The 17159-nt window shown below is 40.5% G+C and overlaps 1 protein-coding gene across 1 annotated transcript; it reads right to left on the bottom strand.

The window, feature by feature from the left end:
* Positions 1 to 365: 365 nt before the first annotated feature.
* Positions 366 to 16454, bottom strand: sgpp2 (sphingosine-1-phosphate phosphatase 2). The gene is made up of 5 exons (XM_072393006.1): positions 16133 to 16454; positions 14255 to 14416; positions 5892 to 6071; positions 1716 to 1805; positions 366 to 946 (listed from the first exon to the last, which is right to left on the bottom strand). Exons 1-5 carry the CDS (start codon positions 16358 to 16360, stop codon positions 401 to 403), a joined length of 1206 nt encoding a protein of 401 aa, XP_072249107.1. The 5' UTR covers positions 16361 to 16454; the 3' UTR covers positions 366 to 400.
* Positions 16455 to 17159: the final 705 nt, after the last annotated feature.

Raw genomic sequence — 17159 nt, 5'->3', positions numbered from 1 at the left:
ACTGTGATGCAACAGACTGCTTGCTTCCACCTGCTGAGTGATGACACTTGAAAGACAGGTTTGTGAAATTGGGTTACCAGAATTCGGTTAAGCTGGTTTTGGTCTGTTCCGGACTCGTATGAGCTTTTAAAGGATGGTTTCCCCCATTCAAGAAGGGAAAAGAAGCAATCTGCTCTAACCTTTGCTACAGAATACAAATGATGATCACACTAAAGGATAAAAACTTTATTGCTCTGTTTTTTCAGCTCAGTCACAAATAGACTATTGGGAATCATTTCCACTGAGGTGTCATACATTAAATTCTATACATTTTAAAAAGGTTAATTTAATGCACAATGAAAACAATTAGACATGTTTTTTTACCTCTAATCATTGTTCAACAGTCGAGCATGTTTAAAGATCAAAGCAGCCCTATTAAAACAAAGACTCTATTGACCAATATAGAATTAACAAGTCCCACGGCTGTGTATGTGCTGAACTTAGATGGCACTTCTATCTCTTTCTTCCTCCTGGCACTCTCGGCATTTTTTGGCACCCTGTACCATAAATATAACAATTGCAAACTCAGTTTTTTCACTATTTGCCGAGTTCCCACCAATGCCACAACTCCCACCAGGAAGCGGCAAGCACCCAGTGCCACTGACAGTGCAGTCAGTGTGGGTAGGGGTACAGGTAACACCCCCTGGGGCTCAAACGTCTGCCCCAGCTGTTCATTCACCCAGTATCCCACTGAGCAACCAGCACACACCCCCAGAATGGTGGTCGTATCCCCCCTTGTGGTGCTGTAATGGTCCAGCTCCGGGTACGTGAAGCTGAGGAAGAGGAGCAGAGACGGCACCACGATGGGCGAGAAGCGGCTGGTGAGCTGGAAGCGGTCGAAGATTTCCCAGTAAGGGTAGGTGAACAAAATGAGGACAGCAGAGATGAAAACACCAGAGACCACATCCTGAAAGCAGAGTATTGGCAGTATCTGTTCAGAAACACTTCCGATGATAACCTGGTTAAACTGTTAAGCTGCTCATCATTAAACGGTTCACCTGGCTTATTGGTCCTGGTCAAAGTATACCTTACAAAACCATTACCTATTTTGATTTAAAAAAAACAAAACATTTTCTTTTGTTCCCAACACTACTCTTCAACTGTCACAGCAGGGAGCAAATGTATCCACCTCAATTCCATGGATCCAAACAGGAAGTAAGTCAGTTAAGCTTAGCTCTTTGCACACTTATCTAAGTGCTTAGGAAATTACTTCATAATCTCACATTTCACAAACATGTAACCCTTTAATTGTATCAACTAGCTCCTGTTGTTAGGAAGTGATTGATGCCAATGGGATGCAGCAACTTACCATCTGAGAGCACCTTGAGATACCAATGATCACTTTCTGACAGTGAGTGGCATTTCAATGTAACAGCTTAATAAATCATAACTACTTCCATACTGCCAGTTTTTAAATGTCTGCTCCTTTTTGTATATTGAGAGAAAAAATGAATTTTTGATAAAAGTTATGATCAGAGTGTACTGAAATGACTGATGCAGACATTACTGTGATAAATAAAGTTAAATAAAGGAAATGTGCAGCACTCTGATTCTTGAAGCGAAGCCTCAGACAGACGCACATATGAATTATAAATTCTACTTTTGGCTTGAATGTTTCATGCCATGATATCTACAGTGTGTACAGCTATACACGAGTGTGTGTGTGTGTGTCTCACCAAAACTGAGTGCATGCCAGTGTAGAGCCGGCTCAGACACACCAAAGACGACAGCGTCACTGCTAGCAGTAGACCCACCTCGAACTGGAACTGAGGCACAAAAACACACATCAGTGACCTACACAACAGAATTCTGTCTGAATGATGCGTGCCTGCCAGACGTCACCCACTGTAGTCCTCTGGGTTTTCATTTAGCACCTTTCTGCTGTTAGTTTGCCGTCGGACTATCCGTTCATCGATCCTCTCCACTTTGACGTTGGACAGCTATCTGCTCAGCCTGGCTGACGTACAGCCCATCATCTGCTCACTGCTCCTTTATTTCTCTGCTGTCTCTCCCTCATCTCCTCCTCCCCTCTTTACGTATGGCAGTAGGTTTTATTTCCCCCCTCCATTTCAATAACAGAGAGAAGAGAGGCCTCATGTATTCATTCACCTCCTCCACCCTCCCCTCCTGTGCTCCCCTCTACTCCTCCTTTCCTTTTTTCCTCTGTCTTTTCCTGTCCTTTGCAGCTGGAAGCCTATTCAGTGGTAGTTCATGAAGAGAAGTTTTTTTATGAATGGCCACAAAGGATGCCAGGGACAGGAGGGGGTCAGTCTGTGATTGACTGTCGTGACCTCTGACCTGGCTCTGTAACAGGCTGAGTTGCCCTGAGGACTTGGAGCTTTTCAGGAGCCTCTTAAAGCCTGCTACTCTTCTGTGGGTATACATATTCTTTTCTGTCAGGGGATTCCTTGAGGATTTTCAGGGCACAGTTATTTGCACTACTGTACACAGTCCTCCTGGGTGTTGATCTGATTTCTCTGACCTTGAGGACAGAGAGCTACTCGAAATGATCTGACTGCAAATCACTCTGACAGCTCCAGAGGCCGTAAACTCCTAACTGAGGGATTTTGCATTTATGCTGTTCTTTACTACCACGAAGTGCTTGATCAAGACAGCCTATGACTGAGGCTTTGAGTGCTTTATTGACTTGGCAGCAGAGTGGGAGCAAAAAGAGGAAGAGTCAGGAGGAGGAAGGAAAGAGGTGGAGAACTGGACTGACAGTCATTGACTCAGTCCAGTCTATCAGAGGATAAAACAGCAGCTCCATGGGTGTGGCTGATAGTGACTGATGGTGACTGCTAGCCCCATGTCTCAAAGCCCATTGTCCAACAGCTCAGTCAGGACTGAGATGGACAGCAGGGACACTCCCATCATTGAAATCTGCCATCGACAGGCTTGCAGTGCCTCAAGTCCAATCTCATTCTACAATGATTTTAACAAAAATACTAACACTAAACCTAAGAGATAATGCATGAAACTTAAAAGGAACTCAACAGGTCTTCTAGATACTTCAGTGTCACAACTATCGTTCAATATCCATTTAGCTAAAGCTGAGCTATAATAAAAGTTGAAGAACATCATCTGTGATCATTTATGTTGATTAATCAGTAATGAAAAACCAGTTACAGTCATGTGAAAAAGGCATCCCATCCTCTCAGGAGAAACAAAAAAATAATCTGGTTCTGACCAGGTCCATAAATGAGGTCAATCCAACCTCAGATAAACAACAAAACTTGACACTGTGTCATTATTGAACAAAAACTGAGACAAAGCACAAGAGCAGTTTGTGAAGATCACCCCATGAGCCAACAGCTTGTAGAACCACCTTTAGCAGCAATAACTTGAAGTAATGGTTTTCTGTGTGATGTTATGGATCTCTCACATGGTTGTGGATGAATTGTGGCCCACTCTTCTTTCCAACATTGCTTCAGCTTATTGAGGTTTGCAGCATTGCTTTATGCACAGCTCTCTTAAGGTCCCACCACAGCATTTAAATCAGGTTGAGGTCTGGACTTGGACTGGAGCATTGCAACACCTTGATTCTTTTCTTTTTCAGACATTCTGTTGTAGATTTGATGCTGTGTGGGATCATTGTCCAGTTGATGACCCAGTTTCAGCCAAGCTTTGGCTTCACATTTGACTCTGGAACACTTTGGTATCCAGAGGAGTTCATGGTGAACTCAATGACTGCCCAGGTCCTGTGGCTACAGAACAAGCCCAAATCATCAGCCCTCCATCACCATGATTGACAGTTGGTATGGGGTGTTTGTGCTGATATGCTATGTTTGGTTTTCTCCAAACATGCTGCTGTGCATTATGACCGAACATCTCCCCTTTGGTCTGGTCTTTGGTCTGCGATGTAACCCCACGTTGCCTCTGATGCATCCATCAGTGTGTGAATGTGTGTGGCAGGGTTAAAGCACTGCGTAGCCTGTAACATTGTCTAGACTAAGACGTGCTGTATGAGTGTGTGTTAACGGATGAATGTGATTTGTAGTGTAAAAGCACTTTGAGTGGTCAACTAAACTAAAGAGTACAGGCTACACTATATGAATACTCTTTTTACCGTTGAAAGATGATCCTAAGAGCTCTGCTGCCATGACTTGAGAATCTACACTGACATTGAAGAGTGAACTTAGTATTTGCTCAATAAATAATGACACAGTGTAATATGACAGGTGTTGCTGTTCATCTGAGGTTGGATTTAACAGATGATTATTATTTCTTGACATGTAAAACCTTAGAATTAAGAGTGTACCTTATTTTGTACTTATCATTGTGATGTTTATTTGCACCATAAATATCAGACTGATGTAGCTTAATCAACTGTAATTGTTGAGTTCTGGTTCTGGTTCTGATGGAGGTTTCTTCGTGTTAAAAGGGAGTTTTTTCTTTCCACCGTTGCCTTGTGCACACTCAGGACGAGAGATTGAATTAAACCGATTGTTGATAGTCTGCATGATACTCACTTACTTACTCGCTTACTTGGCTGCGTTATTTTATATGAACTGTTATTACTATAAATATAGCTATAAATAATTGGGTTGATTTGAACTGAAAATATTTCTTATTGGTTTACAATGAACTTGACTTTTAATTAGATTTAACGGAATTTGTTTGTTCTCTGTTTAAGGAGCATTGAGATGACACATGTTTTGAATTGGTGCTATATAAACAAACTGAATGGAATTTAACTGTAGAGGTCTGAAAACTTTCCATGTAGTAGACTGGATTTTGCTCTCTATGTAAGACAAATTTGTGACCCATTTTCAGCACCAGATGGACTTTGTGGTAAGTCAGGAAACAGACGACAATAAAAACAAAACAAACAAATATAAATACATATAAATATAAATAAACCATAAACAAAGTACTGGTATACAATACCAGTCAAAAGTTTATAAAAACATCTCCACACATTTTGAATGAGTGGATGTGTCCAAACCTTTGGTTTGGAGTGTATATAAATGTGTGGTCAGAGATGAATAAATATGCTGCTTTACTTGAGCAACAAGACTGTAGCTGCCGTCAGAGACAGATTCACAGTTTGAGTTCATTTTATATTTTTGAGTTGACAATTAAATAATTCACGTTGTAAAAAGATCATATTTCTGTTAATAATATATTTTAAGTTCATGCACAGACACAGAGAGATGTGTATTCAATAACGGAACGAATGTTGTTGTGTCGTGGAGGGGCGGGGCATTATTCAGACGCACTCTACACTGCACACGAGCAACAGAGCACCGCACCTGGCATGTTAATTAGATGATGTTGCTTAATAAGGCTACGGAGATTTGGATGTGACTCAACGCTTGAAGTTTCCTTTCTTACTCCCATTGAGTTAACGTGGCCAATGAGTTCTCACAGTATGGCTGACCATAGCTATGTGCAAATAAATGCCCGTGCATAAAAGGAACGACTTGTTTGTGATTTCAATTGGAGGGAGTAACAAAGACAGTCTGCAACTAACTGAGTGAAATTCCTTCTCTCGAAAACAGTTCCTTCAGAACCAAATATGGAAATGTTACAGTAGTCAAAGTCAACTACCCTTTAGGGATGAAAAATGTTTTCAGAAAAATGTAAAAGGAATCCATACAATACTTTGAAGACATATTTCAAGTGTGGTTGTAGACATACAGACAGTGAAAAAGCCATAAATGGAGCAGTGTGGCCAAGTCAGCCCATTTTCTAATGGAGACTCCAGAGAATGGTGAAAGTTTATAAAATCTAGTTTCAGCTGAATATAAACATAGTACATGTTACTTTTATTCATCCTTCGTGGCTCATAATGAACAATGACACCTTGAAGCTGGTTGGCTGTTTCGTGACATCTGCCTGCTCGTACTCACCTGTATTCTGGAGGGAGCGCTGAGTAAAAGTGTGAAGGAGATGGCAGTTGCAGCCATGGCGTGGGTGGAGGGCAGTCCATACTCTGCATCCACACGCGTTTCCAGTTTGACCACAGGTGGTGAGGGAGGGCGAGATAGCTTCAGCACATCTTTCATCACTTGGCCAGCATACATCACCACCTAGAGGAAACAGGTGTTCTGTAGTGACTTTTTGGTTCAACACTGAATCCTATCACTCACTGTAAACAGTGACCAAATGTGAATAATTCTACAGCATCTTTACTTTGAACACAAAAAAAGACCACAGAAGAATATGAAGGAAGAGGATGATAAGATCAAAAGTAAAAAGACTGACCAGTCTGCTTTAAAACTGATCTCACCCTGTCATAAATAAGTAATCACTTACTTATCAGTAATTACAATTTTATTCATACGGCACCAAATGATTCAACAAATTTCATCTCCAGGCTCTTACAATCCAATCCAAGCCAATTACCATCCAACTCATTGTAATACAATTATAATCCTATTAAATCCATTTAATTAAATTCCAAATTAGTCCAATTCTTACATACAAAGACAATTAAAAGAAGAGTGTGAGAAAAGGGTGAGACAGAGGGCTCCTCACACAGTGACACAATAATCGTTGTGTGAGTGTGTGTGTTTGGGGGAGTGCTGCCTTTTCTCTTTCATGAGATCCCAGCAGCACTGGGCCAGGCACCCTGCTCCAGCTCTAGGTTTATTTAAAGCTCTGCCTTGTATATTTAATGAATGGCTGTCTTAGTGAGGAACATGGAGGCAGAGCGCACAGAGGCAGCACGATGCTAATGTGTGTGTTTAAGGGAGAGAACAGAGAGGCTGTTATTACTATATCACTAACAGGAAGTGCTTGTTACCATGGTGAATAAGATTTGAAAGTACATCTATTAACCCACAGTTAGTTTAGTAACTTGAAAAGACAAAGATATAGAGACACAGAGATCTTTCCCTGCAAATGCATCCTGAGACTGGACAGGATTTCACCAGGGCACAGGGATATGTTCCCTTTCACCAAGGTTTAGCATTTATGGTGATAACGATGATAATGATGAGACACTCTACATCCTAGTTCAAACCAAAGACAATGGATAGAACTGGAGTTATGCCAAACATGAGAAAATCAATTAAGGAGAAGAAGAGCAATCTGAAGGGGGCTTCAAAAGCATGGTTTTAAATGGCTGAAGTATGCAATCCAGTGGTGAAATAACTAATACAGTACTGTGAAAAATTGCCATTACCACCATTTATCCTACAATGAAGTAAATTGGAGGAGAGATATTAGTAAACTGTACTGAAAGAGCTGCAGAAAAATGTGGATTATTGACTACCTGACAAACCGACCACAGTTTTTGAGACTGAAGGGTTGTGTGTGTCTGAGAAGGTGGTCAGCAGCACAGAAGCACCACAGGGGACTTTACTCTAACAGTTGCTCTTCACTCTGAGTCCTGTCAACTACAGAAATACTCAGATGACTCTGCGGATGTTGACTGCGTCAGTGATGGAGAACAGGCTGAGCACAGGGAACTGGACAATCACTTTGTGACATGATGTTGGAACAATCACCTCCTCTTCAATAGAAACAAGAGAAAAGAAAAGAGATGATTGTTGATTTACGGAAGACCAGCAATAAGCCAAACACTGTCTGGAAGAAGAGCTGGAGATGGAACTACAATACTCTGTCTACAAGAAGGGACAGAACAGACTTACTTTTTGGGAAAGCTTAGGTCTTTCAATGTCTGCATCAAAATGTTATATATCGTGTACAACTCTGGGGAGGAAAGTGGAATCTGCTTTGCAGCATCTATTGGTGCAGCAGCATCAGAGCCAAAGACTCAAAGAAACTGAACAAACTGATAAAGAAGACAGGCTGCTCTGGAGCCCCTGAGGATGACGGTAAAAAGAAGAATTCTGTAAAAGTCAATGAACATAAACAACAACACTGACAACCCGCTTCATAACATTGTGTTGAGAGAACAAAGCATGTTCAGTCAGAGGCTTTTTCAGCTCTGCTGTAACACAGAATGATACAGAGTTCCTGGGGTTCCTTCCTGCCAGCAGCAATAACTCTACACACTGACAGCTCATAATGATTGTTGAGGGAAAAAAAGATACTTATTTTATAATCCCAATGAAAATTTATATTATTTTCTAATTTAATTTCTCTTATTTTTCCATATGAATTTAATTCTATTTTATTTTGCATAACAACAATCATTCTTTTAACCCTAGTTGCTTATCAGGCAGTATATGCATATTGTCTGATCGTGGACTGATCACCTCTTTTTAAAGAAAATAAAATAAATATATCTGAGTATAGAAACAATCCTGAAGGACCAATATGAATATTAATGGATTTGGTTTTATTGATTGTAACTGGATTACAAGGAATTGTACTTGATTGAACTGGACTGTATCTATAAAGTTCCTTGAGATGTCATTTGTTTGCAATTGGCATGTTGATAATAACAAAACTGAACTAATAAAACGGAATTGAATTGAATTGTTGCACCACTGATGATATTCCATCCGGTCCATAAAGTGTCACTCAATGAGCTAAATAAGTGAAATGAAATAAAAGAGACAGTTAAGCTACAAAGTGAGACAACCTTGTTCTTAGTTTAAAAAATGAGGCAAAAAAAGAAGAAGAAAGACTGAGGACCTGTTTTCTCAGTCATGTTCAAATGTTTCATCACAGAGGCCAGCACACAACACTCTACAGGAAGTCCACCAACTGATTGATGGTTCACCTCTGCCAAAGATACTGCTGCAACTAGACGCACTTCCTGTAGTCTGCCATGTTCATGTTGAACATACATTACAAAAACACAAGTAGACAAAGCTACCTACAACACTGCTAACAGCCTATTCATGTTTCAAAAGTGTGAGACAAACTCCAAACTTCAAATATAAAGTGTGAGGTATAAATGCAGCATACAAAGTCAGTTTTACATGACAAAGCATAGCTCCTGAGGTATTACGGCCCATTAAAGCTTGCACTGAGATATCCATCTGTGTCACTATTACCCAACGCAGAGTGAAGGATTTATGTACAGTCCCCCAAACACTAACAGCTTATAATGATTGTATATCTGATGCTGATTGGCTGACAGTTAACTCAATCATCCACTTTTATATAGAGAGCACATTTAAAACAACAGAAGCTGATCCAAAGTGCTTTACATATAGGATGGTGAAAGAAATTAAATTGTAGCATTTTGAATGCTGCAGATAATTGATAACATAACATTCAAATTGTGACATAGAGTACAAAACAAAACCAGTAAAGGAATAAAACCAATCAACAAAACATTTAAAATATACATGAAATATGAGACATAAATACATACAAATACATTTTAGATAACGTGCCATGATTAATGGTTTGCTAAAGGAAATGAAGGTGACAAAAGGGCAACATCAGAGTTAAAAGCAAGAGAAAGCAGCAGTCTTTAACTCTTCAGCTGCTGGATGGATAAAATGTGCTGCCTGTGAATCTAAACACAAGGCACTTCAAAGATATAGTCTAATTCAAGCCAATTACAATCCAATTCACTGCAATACAGTCATAATACAGTCAAATCTAATTAACTGAATTCCAAATGAGTCCAATTCACACAGAGCCAATGAAAAAAAGAAAGTAGTCCAGCTAAGGAAACCTATAGATAATACTGAAACTTCTCTATGATCCACTCCCCCATCCTGCGTTTGCACGAGGCGACTGTGGAAAGAAAAAACTCCCTTTTAACAGAAAGAAACCAAGCTCCTTCCATATAAACCAACAATCCTCAACTTGAATTCTGAAAAAAAGTTTTTTTCTATTTGCACTTTGTTTTAATATTCAATTCAAAAGTTACAAAGTAGTCTGAATTATTGTGAATAAATGATGACTGAAAAATGAATGAAGCACAGCCCATATCATATAAGAAGGCAAATTATTAAGTACAATTATCAAAGCACAGTCACACTAACACTAACTACCAGTGACAATAATACAAACTCTCATTTTTGGTCTGCTGTCTGTAGTGTGATATCTGACCAAGCAGATCTTTTGGTCTGGTTGTAACATGAATCCAGTTTATTAAGTAACTATCTCCTTAGCAGTGGACAGAGTAATCCAAATGATCTGAAAGGAGAGAACAACAATAAGTGGTTTGTCCTCGAGCACACCCTTTTCCATTCCCTCTTCTTTTGTCTCGCATAAATAGAAACATTATTATTCAAATATTTGCATCAGAACCTACACAGATCCTGACAGAACAAGTGGTACAAAGGAGTGGTTGATAAACAGAGAAGAGACAAGGGTACCCCCTCATTTTCACACACAGAGTCTGCTAACTAGCTCTAGTGCTTCGATGATATGATACACCCCCGTTCCTGCTCTTACCATCTACACAAACATCACATTCAGCTGCCTCCAGAGAAGCCATCTCTCCACTGCCTCACTGGTGCCTTTGTAACATTCACATCAAAAGGGCTAACCCAGAGACAGTCTGGTCACATTAACAGAAGAGTTAAAGACCGTCTGACCTTGTGAATAAGTATATTGATCGAGGCCAGAGCAGCTTTGGACTTTGATCTGTCAACATGAGGATGGGACTGAGTGTTGATTGTGTGTATGTATAAAGAAGGCAGGGTGTTGTGGGTCATTGTTTGTAAGAAAAGAAACATGTGATTCTTTCACAGGGACATGATCAATGGCTGGTTTTGTTACTAGTGGTCTCCACAGTACTGCAGAATAAACCTTTGACAATTGAATTACACTTGAAAATAAAAGCAAAGGACAGTTGGTGATCAAACAACTAGGAATACCATTTTACATCAGAAAAAGAGTTAATTTAACTGGACTGCAGAAAAGCAAGTAGAGCTTGTTCCTCCGTATAAAGACTGACTGACAGGTGCGCAGCAATTTAATCTTCAGAGGTTTTCTTTTTATATTTTTTTTTGCTGAATGGAGCTTTACTTTTTGATAAAAAGAAAACAATACTCAAGACTGTAGTATACGGTTAAGAATGTTTATAGGTCATTCATTATCAAAGACGATTCACATGTTGGCTCCAGATGTAAACACACTCGCTTGGATGTTAATTCAGTGGTGCTGAAAGCTCCAAAATGTGTTTTAGGTTTCTAATGCCTTAACTTCCTGTCAGTGATTTTGATCACCACCAGCTGGTAGCTTCTTTGTGTCAACATTATAAGGGTTCATTTGGCAGCAGTCAATGCACAGGACAATTTACATTCTCAAGGTCGTAATTCAGTAGAAGAAGTGGTGGATGATGGGAGACTACCAAAAGATTCTTCATCATAACCTGAAATCATCAGCTAGACAATCTGGAGCTTTGTCAAAATGAAATTCTTCAACAGGACAATGAGCCCAAACCTGGAAATGGAAGCTGGCTGTGAGCTAGATAATGAAGGTCAGTAGCATGCTTTTAGAACGGCCGTCTTCACCTCAGTCCTCTTGGAAATGTGTGGACGTGTGTCAGGAAACCAATCAATTTAAACTAACTCTGCTAATTGTTCAGAAATCAGTAGACAAATACCCAACCTGGCTTCTATGAGAATCTTTTTGCATGATTTAGTTTTCACATGTGGTCTGTGTTACACTTAAAGCATTTTGATATCTCATTTTCCATTCCTGCAGCCATTCTCTGTCTCTGTGTGGTGATTTTGTATATCTTCTCTCACATTTCTTCTTTTTCTCGTGCTGGTATTTTTGTGCCTTCTTCTGGAATATTACTGATTTATTACCAGGATATAACCTGGGGGCCACCTGACTTCATCCCTTTGTTGCCTGTGCTCAGAAACTCTCTCTATAATCTGTTCATACGTTTGCTCACCGTTGCCAACGGGAACACCTCCAAACCAATAATCACCTCAACAGTGATAATCTGTGTCCCTTCTCTCAGCCTTATCGTAGCTGATGAGTTGTTCACAGTTTTTGTTTAAGTTTCAAGCACCTGCAGCAGCAGAGGACTGTAGTTACTATTCAAATGCAAACTCATCTTATTTATGTCATAACAGCATAAATGACAAGACAGGTTTTATAATGTTGGGCCAACCACAGAAGTAGCTGATCCAGGACTGGGGAGAACCGTACAGCTTGAACAGTTCTATATTCTGGAATATAAAATTACTTTTGATTCTGTGAATACAGCTGACTAACACACCAGTGCTCTGGAATCCAGTGAAAATAGTTTACAACCATATTTTTGAAAAAAAATTGGGACACTGTGTAAAATGTAAATAAAAACAGAGTGCCGTGAGATGTTATTTTATTCACAATATAGAAACATATCAAATGTTGGAAGTTAAACATTTTACTATTTCATGAAAATTATTGGCTCATCTTGAATTCAATGGCAGCAACACGTCTCAAAAATGTTAGGACAGGTCCATGTTTCCCACTGTGTAGCATCCTGTCTTCTTTTAACAGCAGTCTGTAAACATCAGCGAACTGAGGAGAGCAGCTGCTGGACCTTTGGGAGAGGAATGTTGTTCCACTCTTGTCTGATATAGGATTCTAGCTGCTCAGCAGTCCTGAGTCTTCTTTGTTGTGTTCTAAATGTTTTCAGTTGGTGAAAGGACTGGACTCCAGGCAGGTCACAGACAATGATTGCTGGAAGAGTTTCTCAGCCAATGTAATGATTTCCAGGACAGAATCATGTCTGTTATTAATGCAGTGCTGCCTGAGGGATTGACTGAAGATTACTGGCATTCAACATCCTTCTCAGCTGTGTCCCTTGTTCACAGAGATGTCTCCAGACTCTCTGAATCTTTTGATAAAATTATGGACAATAGAGGAACATTTTTCTGAAATTGCTCCACAGTTTGTGGACAGATTTTTTTCTTCAGATTTCTGAACATCTGTCCAGAAACTCTCTAAGGTGCAGGTACTCTCTTTTTATACCCAAACATGTTATTGACCTGTTGCCAGTTGACATAGTTAGTTGCAACATGTTCCTCCAGCTGTTTCCTTTTAGAACTACTTACTTTTCCAGTTTTTTGTCTGTCCCAACTTTTGAGACGTGTCCCTGCCATTATGTTCAAGATGAGCTGAAATCTTTCCTAAAATTATGAAATGTTTCAATCTTTTACATCTTTTATTGTGAATGAAATATTGGTTTATGAGATTTGAATCTATTGACAACTTTGTCTCAACTTTTTTGTGGAATTGAGGTTACACTTCATATGCTAGTCCATGCTCTTTGTTTCATTATGCTAAATTAAACTTTTTTTAAGTAGGTGCATGATTTACATAACACTGCAGTGTAATTAATGACCATATGTTTCATTATGCTGCTGTCTTCTAAGTCAGCCAAAGTCACTCTAAAAGTAAAACTAACAAAGTGCAGTGAAAGGACACAAGGCTACATGTGTGTATATGTGAATGTGTGTGTGTCACTGAGGTTGTTTGCATGAGGAGTTGCCACATTTTTATCTTAATCTTTAACTTCGATTCATTTCTTCTTGTTTTCCTTCTTTTTTTTTTTTCCGTAAAGCCCCTTGGGTGACATCTAAATGAAGCTGCGTGGAGTTGAGTTGAGGTCTCTGTGAACCTTAGCTAACTCTACCAACACAATGCAGAGTGCTGTAAAAAGTCAGAGGTGTAGGGTGATGCTCCCTGAGGGCTGACAGACCAAATGGTTGGTCCAGAGATAAGGGGGGGGGGGGGGGGGGGGGGGGGGGGGCAACACTGTGGAAAGCTGGTAATGTCTAACTAGAGGGCGGGCAATGAGTGTGTTTAGCAGGCGACATGGGGAGTGTGAGCATGTGTGTGTTGGAGTTTATGTGTACGTTTGAAAGAAGTTCACACGGGGGGTCCAAACACGGGGTTCAGACACAGGGCACCTAAGTGCTCAGGGCAGGGACACAAAGAGCACTAAAACACACTGCCCATCACACACACACACTGTGAGAGTGAGGGTGCTTGGCTGTCTGAGCGTCATTTAAAGTGTCATAGTGACTCTTCCAGGGACTGCATTTCAAATGTTGGTCATACTTTACTGGATTCTGTCAGAATAAGCATAGAAAACAGAGATCCAGCAGGCTTTATTCGTGATGTGTCCTCATATGTGGCCTCTTACTATGTCAGGCTGGCCCCTGTGTCTCCCTCGGCCTGAGGATATATGGACTCTGTGGTGTCAGAGACAGGTCACTAGAAGGGGGAGAGGGATGAAAGGAAGCTTAAAAAGTGAAGAGAAGGAGACAGAGCTGCAGATGAGAAGAGAGGTGGCATTGTGAAGGAGATGTACTTCTAACTTAACAACACACACTGACACACACACCCACACACAGCGCAAAGATTGTTACTCTCTCTGACTTACAGTCCATATGTTGACGAGGCGACGGCAAAGGAATGGATCCAGACTCCAGTGTATGCAGGGCAGACAGGTGATGTAAAAGATTTCATGACCTAGGCCAGCTGAGAACAGGAAGAGGCAGTGCAGCAGCCAGTTCCTCACCTCATACTGATGCTTGCTGCAGTCCTACGGGGAATAAATGCAAATGAACACAAAACAAGATGGAACCTGGTGCAGAAAGACAGACTCTGAAATGGTTTCAGAAAAGACCTTTTTCTGTAGCTTCTTCATGATACATTTATTAATTCATACTAAGACCCATGAAAGCAATTCTATAAGACTATTCTACTCATTTTTACTTACTCAATTAACAACAATCCATTACTTTTTTACACTGTGTCATTATAGAACAAGAACTAAGCTGAAATGCAGAAGCAGGATGTGAAAAACTAAGTCCAAACTAAGTAGGCCTACACAGAGGGTATGTTGCAGCCAGGTGTTGCTGATCAATGCACTGATCATCAGTAAGTGTGAGCACCTCTATAAAAGCAGAGGTCTTGTCAATTTGCTGGTCTGGAGCATTCAGGTGTGTGTTAACACAATGCCAAGGATTCCTTGGCAATGATCTTAGAGAAGCAACTGTTGCTGTCCATCAATCTGGGAAGGGTTAGATGGCCATTTCCAAACCATTTGGAGTCCATCAGTCTACAGAGAAAAACATTACTCCCTCTTCTTATGGGTTTGCCTCTTTTCATATCTGTAGTACTTCATAACCCCCAGAGCACCACATGAGAGCATACAGCGAATAGCCTGAGAGCTCAGACTACACAACAAACTGATCCCTCTATTAGGTGCAGTGTCGTCACAAGTCATATGCTGGACTGGTCAAAGTTGTTATAACAGGTACCAAGTTCTGCTGGCCAGTTAAAACTACCACTGATCTTTTGGTCTGGTACCACCATATTTCACTGTTTGTTTTTGTAAGGATAGATGCTGTACTGGTGGTGCATTCAATGACAAACAGGAAATGAGAAATTCGAACTTCCGACTGGTAAAAAAAATAAAGAAGGTCAATTGGAAGTCAGATTTCTTCGTCTGGAAATAAACACTAAACAAAGTCCTGGATTAACATTATTGGATAATTTATTTCTTCAGTTAAATGAACTATATAACTAATAATGAGGCTTTTGACATTAAAAATCAAAGCAAAGACCAAAAAAGTTTAAAACTCCGAGGTACAGTGAATGCAGCATAATCTGAGGTTGAAGTTAGATGGAGGAACAGAGGGAGGAGGCTGGATGACCTTGTAAAATTACCCTTTCCCAAGTTGTAATGCAGACTTTCGGTAACAGACCTGTAGTTCCTTGGCCACTCTGATGATACATCTATGATAGCATCTAGTTTATTTCCTACAACCGTAAAGATAGGATATTTAACAGCTGTTTGGCTCTCACTCACTGTCTCACGCTAAATTATCCTGTAAAGGTTCATACTCCTTAGTAATGCTGCTTTTACACCATAAAGAAATCATACGTTTCTTGACAGTATATTCACCAAACAAGCTGCTTGTCATGCAAGACAGAACATGAAAGTCCCTCGCAGTTTGAAGATCTAGTGACTGACACAAGCACCCTGTCAAACGAGAAAAGCCAGTCACGTGTTGGTCAATCTTCAAATAAATCTAACGCTTTGTCTAAGGATTCTATTTGATCTAGTGTGTGTTTAAATGCGACTTCCTCATTTCTAGTAATGACAGACATTGCCAGTTGAGGAGGCTTTTTAAACCAAGGCAGAGGCCTGATGTTTAAATCGTATCTGAATCAACTGCACATGAACTCTTCTGAGCCATATTGCAGCCAACATTTAGACTGGAGCATTTTCATTTAGCTTTGAATGACTCACACCAGCAGTACATCCGTTCCCCTTGTATTGATGGTTCCACTTGCTGTCCTGGTGGTCCCATCTTCTCCTCAGGTGCCCACGTGCTTTTTCCCAGGTGGTTGGAGCTCCATTTGGAGCTCGTGTCCTCCCCCCGCAGTGACACGAGGCTTCGACGAGGAAGAGTCCACATAGTCTCTGGAACCGAGCCACGAGCTCCGGGTCCTGGAGGTAACCCAAGAGTTCCTGCATGTCGAGGGAATTAGGCAAAAGATGGGAAGTGTGTGCGATTGGTGTGTGTGTTTTCAGTGCAAGGCTGCCATGGAAATGACATATCTGACGAGGTAGGTGCGGCTGCCGTGTTTCACAGGTGAGCGGGGCGGGGCTACAGCAGGGCTGAACAGGTAGTCACGAGTAGTTTGTCTGTGCGACCTTTATACTGTGAAGGTTCAGATGCTACCATAAATTCTTCAAGGTGATTGTCAGCGATTGTATTGCACACGAATGATAGCAGGGTTTGAATCACGTTAAAGTGCTGAACAAATTCATGCAGCTCACTGATCTGAGACCAGCTGATGTCAGATCCAGGTGCGTCAAGATGTTCAACGTGGGATCTGACAAAATTGTTAGCAACAGTAGGAAACCAGATTATGCAATTCAGACTCATGCTGTGACTGTTTGCATCAAAATGCATTCAATCCGAACATCTGCAGCACAAATCTCATTTGTCTTGCAGCCCTGGGATTCTGTAACCTGCTGCTTCTCATCCTAGAGTTGAACCACTACAGGATGCGACAGATCCTCACCGAACATGTTGAAATCATTTTTGTACAGGACTGAATTCAAAACCAGTCAAAGCAGACATTAATGCCCCCAAAGCGTCCTGGTGTATACATACTTTGATTCGTTACATTTCTCTTAAAAAATGCTTAATCTCTCCTGGAGCTTTGACATATTGAGAGACTGTGTCGAAATCAGATTTGAGCTACTTTGTAATTGCTATATCGAGCTTAGTTTTCATAAAGTTGTGTTTACAATTACTTGCATTGTT

The sequence above is a fragment of the Leuresthes tenuis genome, unplaced genomic scaffold (genome assembly GCF_036924035.1).
Source record: "Leuresthes tenuis unplaced genomic scaffold, fLeuTen1.0.hap1 SCAF_9, whole genome shotgun sequence".
In the NCBI taxonomy this organism is placed as follows: Eukaryota; Metazoa; Chordata; class Actinopteri; order Atheriniformes; family Atherinopsidae; genus Leuresthes; species Leuresthes tenuis.
The sequence above is the reverse complement of the archived record's forward strand: the minus strand, read 5'-3'. Positions and strand labels throughout refer to the sequence as shown.

Coding starts and splice junctions, on each gene's coding strand:
- sgpp2 (XM_072393006.1), bottom strand. CDS start 16,360: ATGCAGGAACTCTTGGGTTACCTCCAGGACCCGGAGCTCGTGGCTCGG. Junction 14,417..16,132: donor GGAACGGATGTACTGCTGGT/GTGAGTCATTCA, acceptor TATTCCCCGTAG/GACTGCAGCAAGCATCAGTA. Junction 947..1,715: donor CTGGCATGCACTCAGTTTTG/GTGAGACACACA, acceptor CTCTGCTTTCAG/GATGTGGTCTCTGGTGTTTT.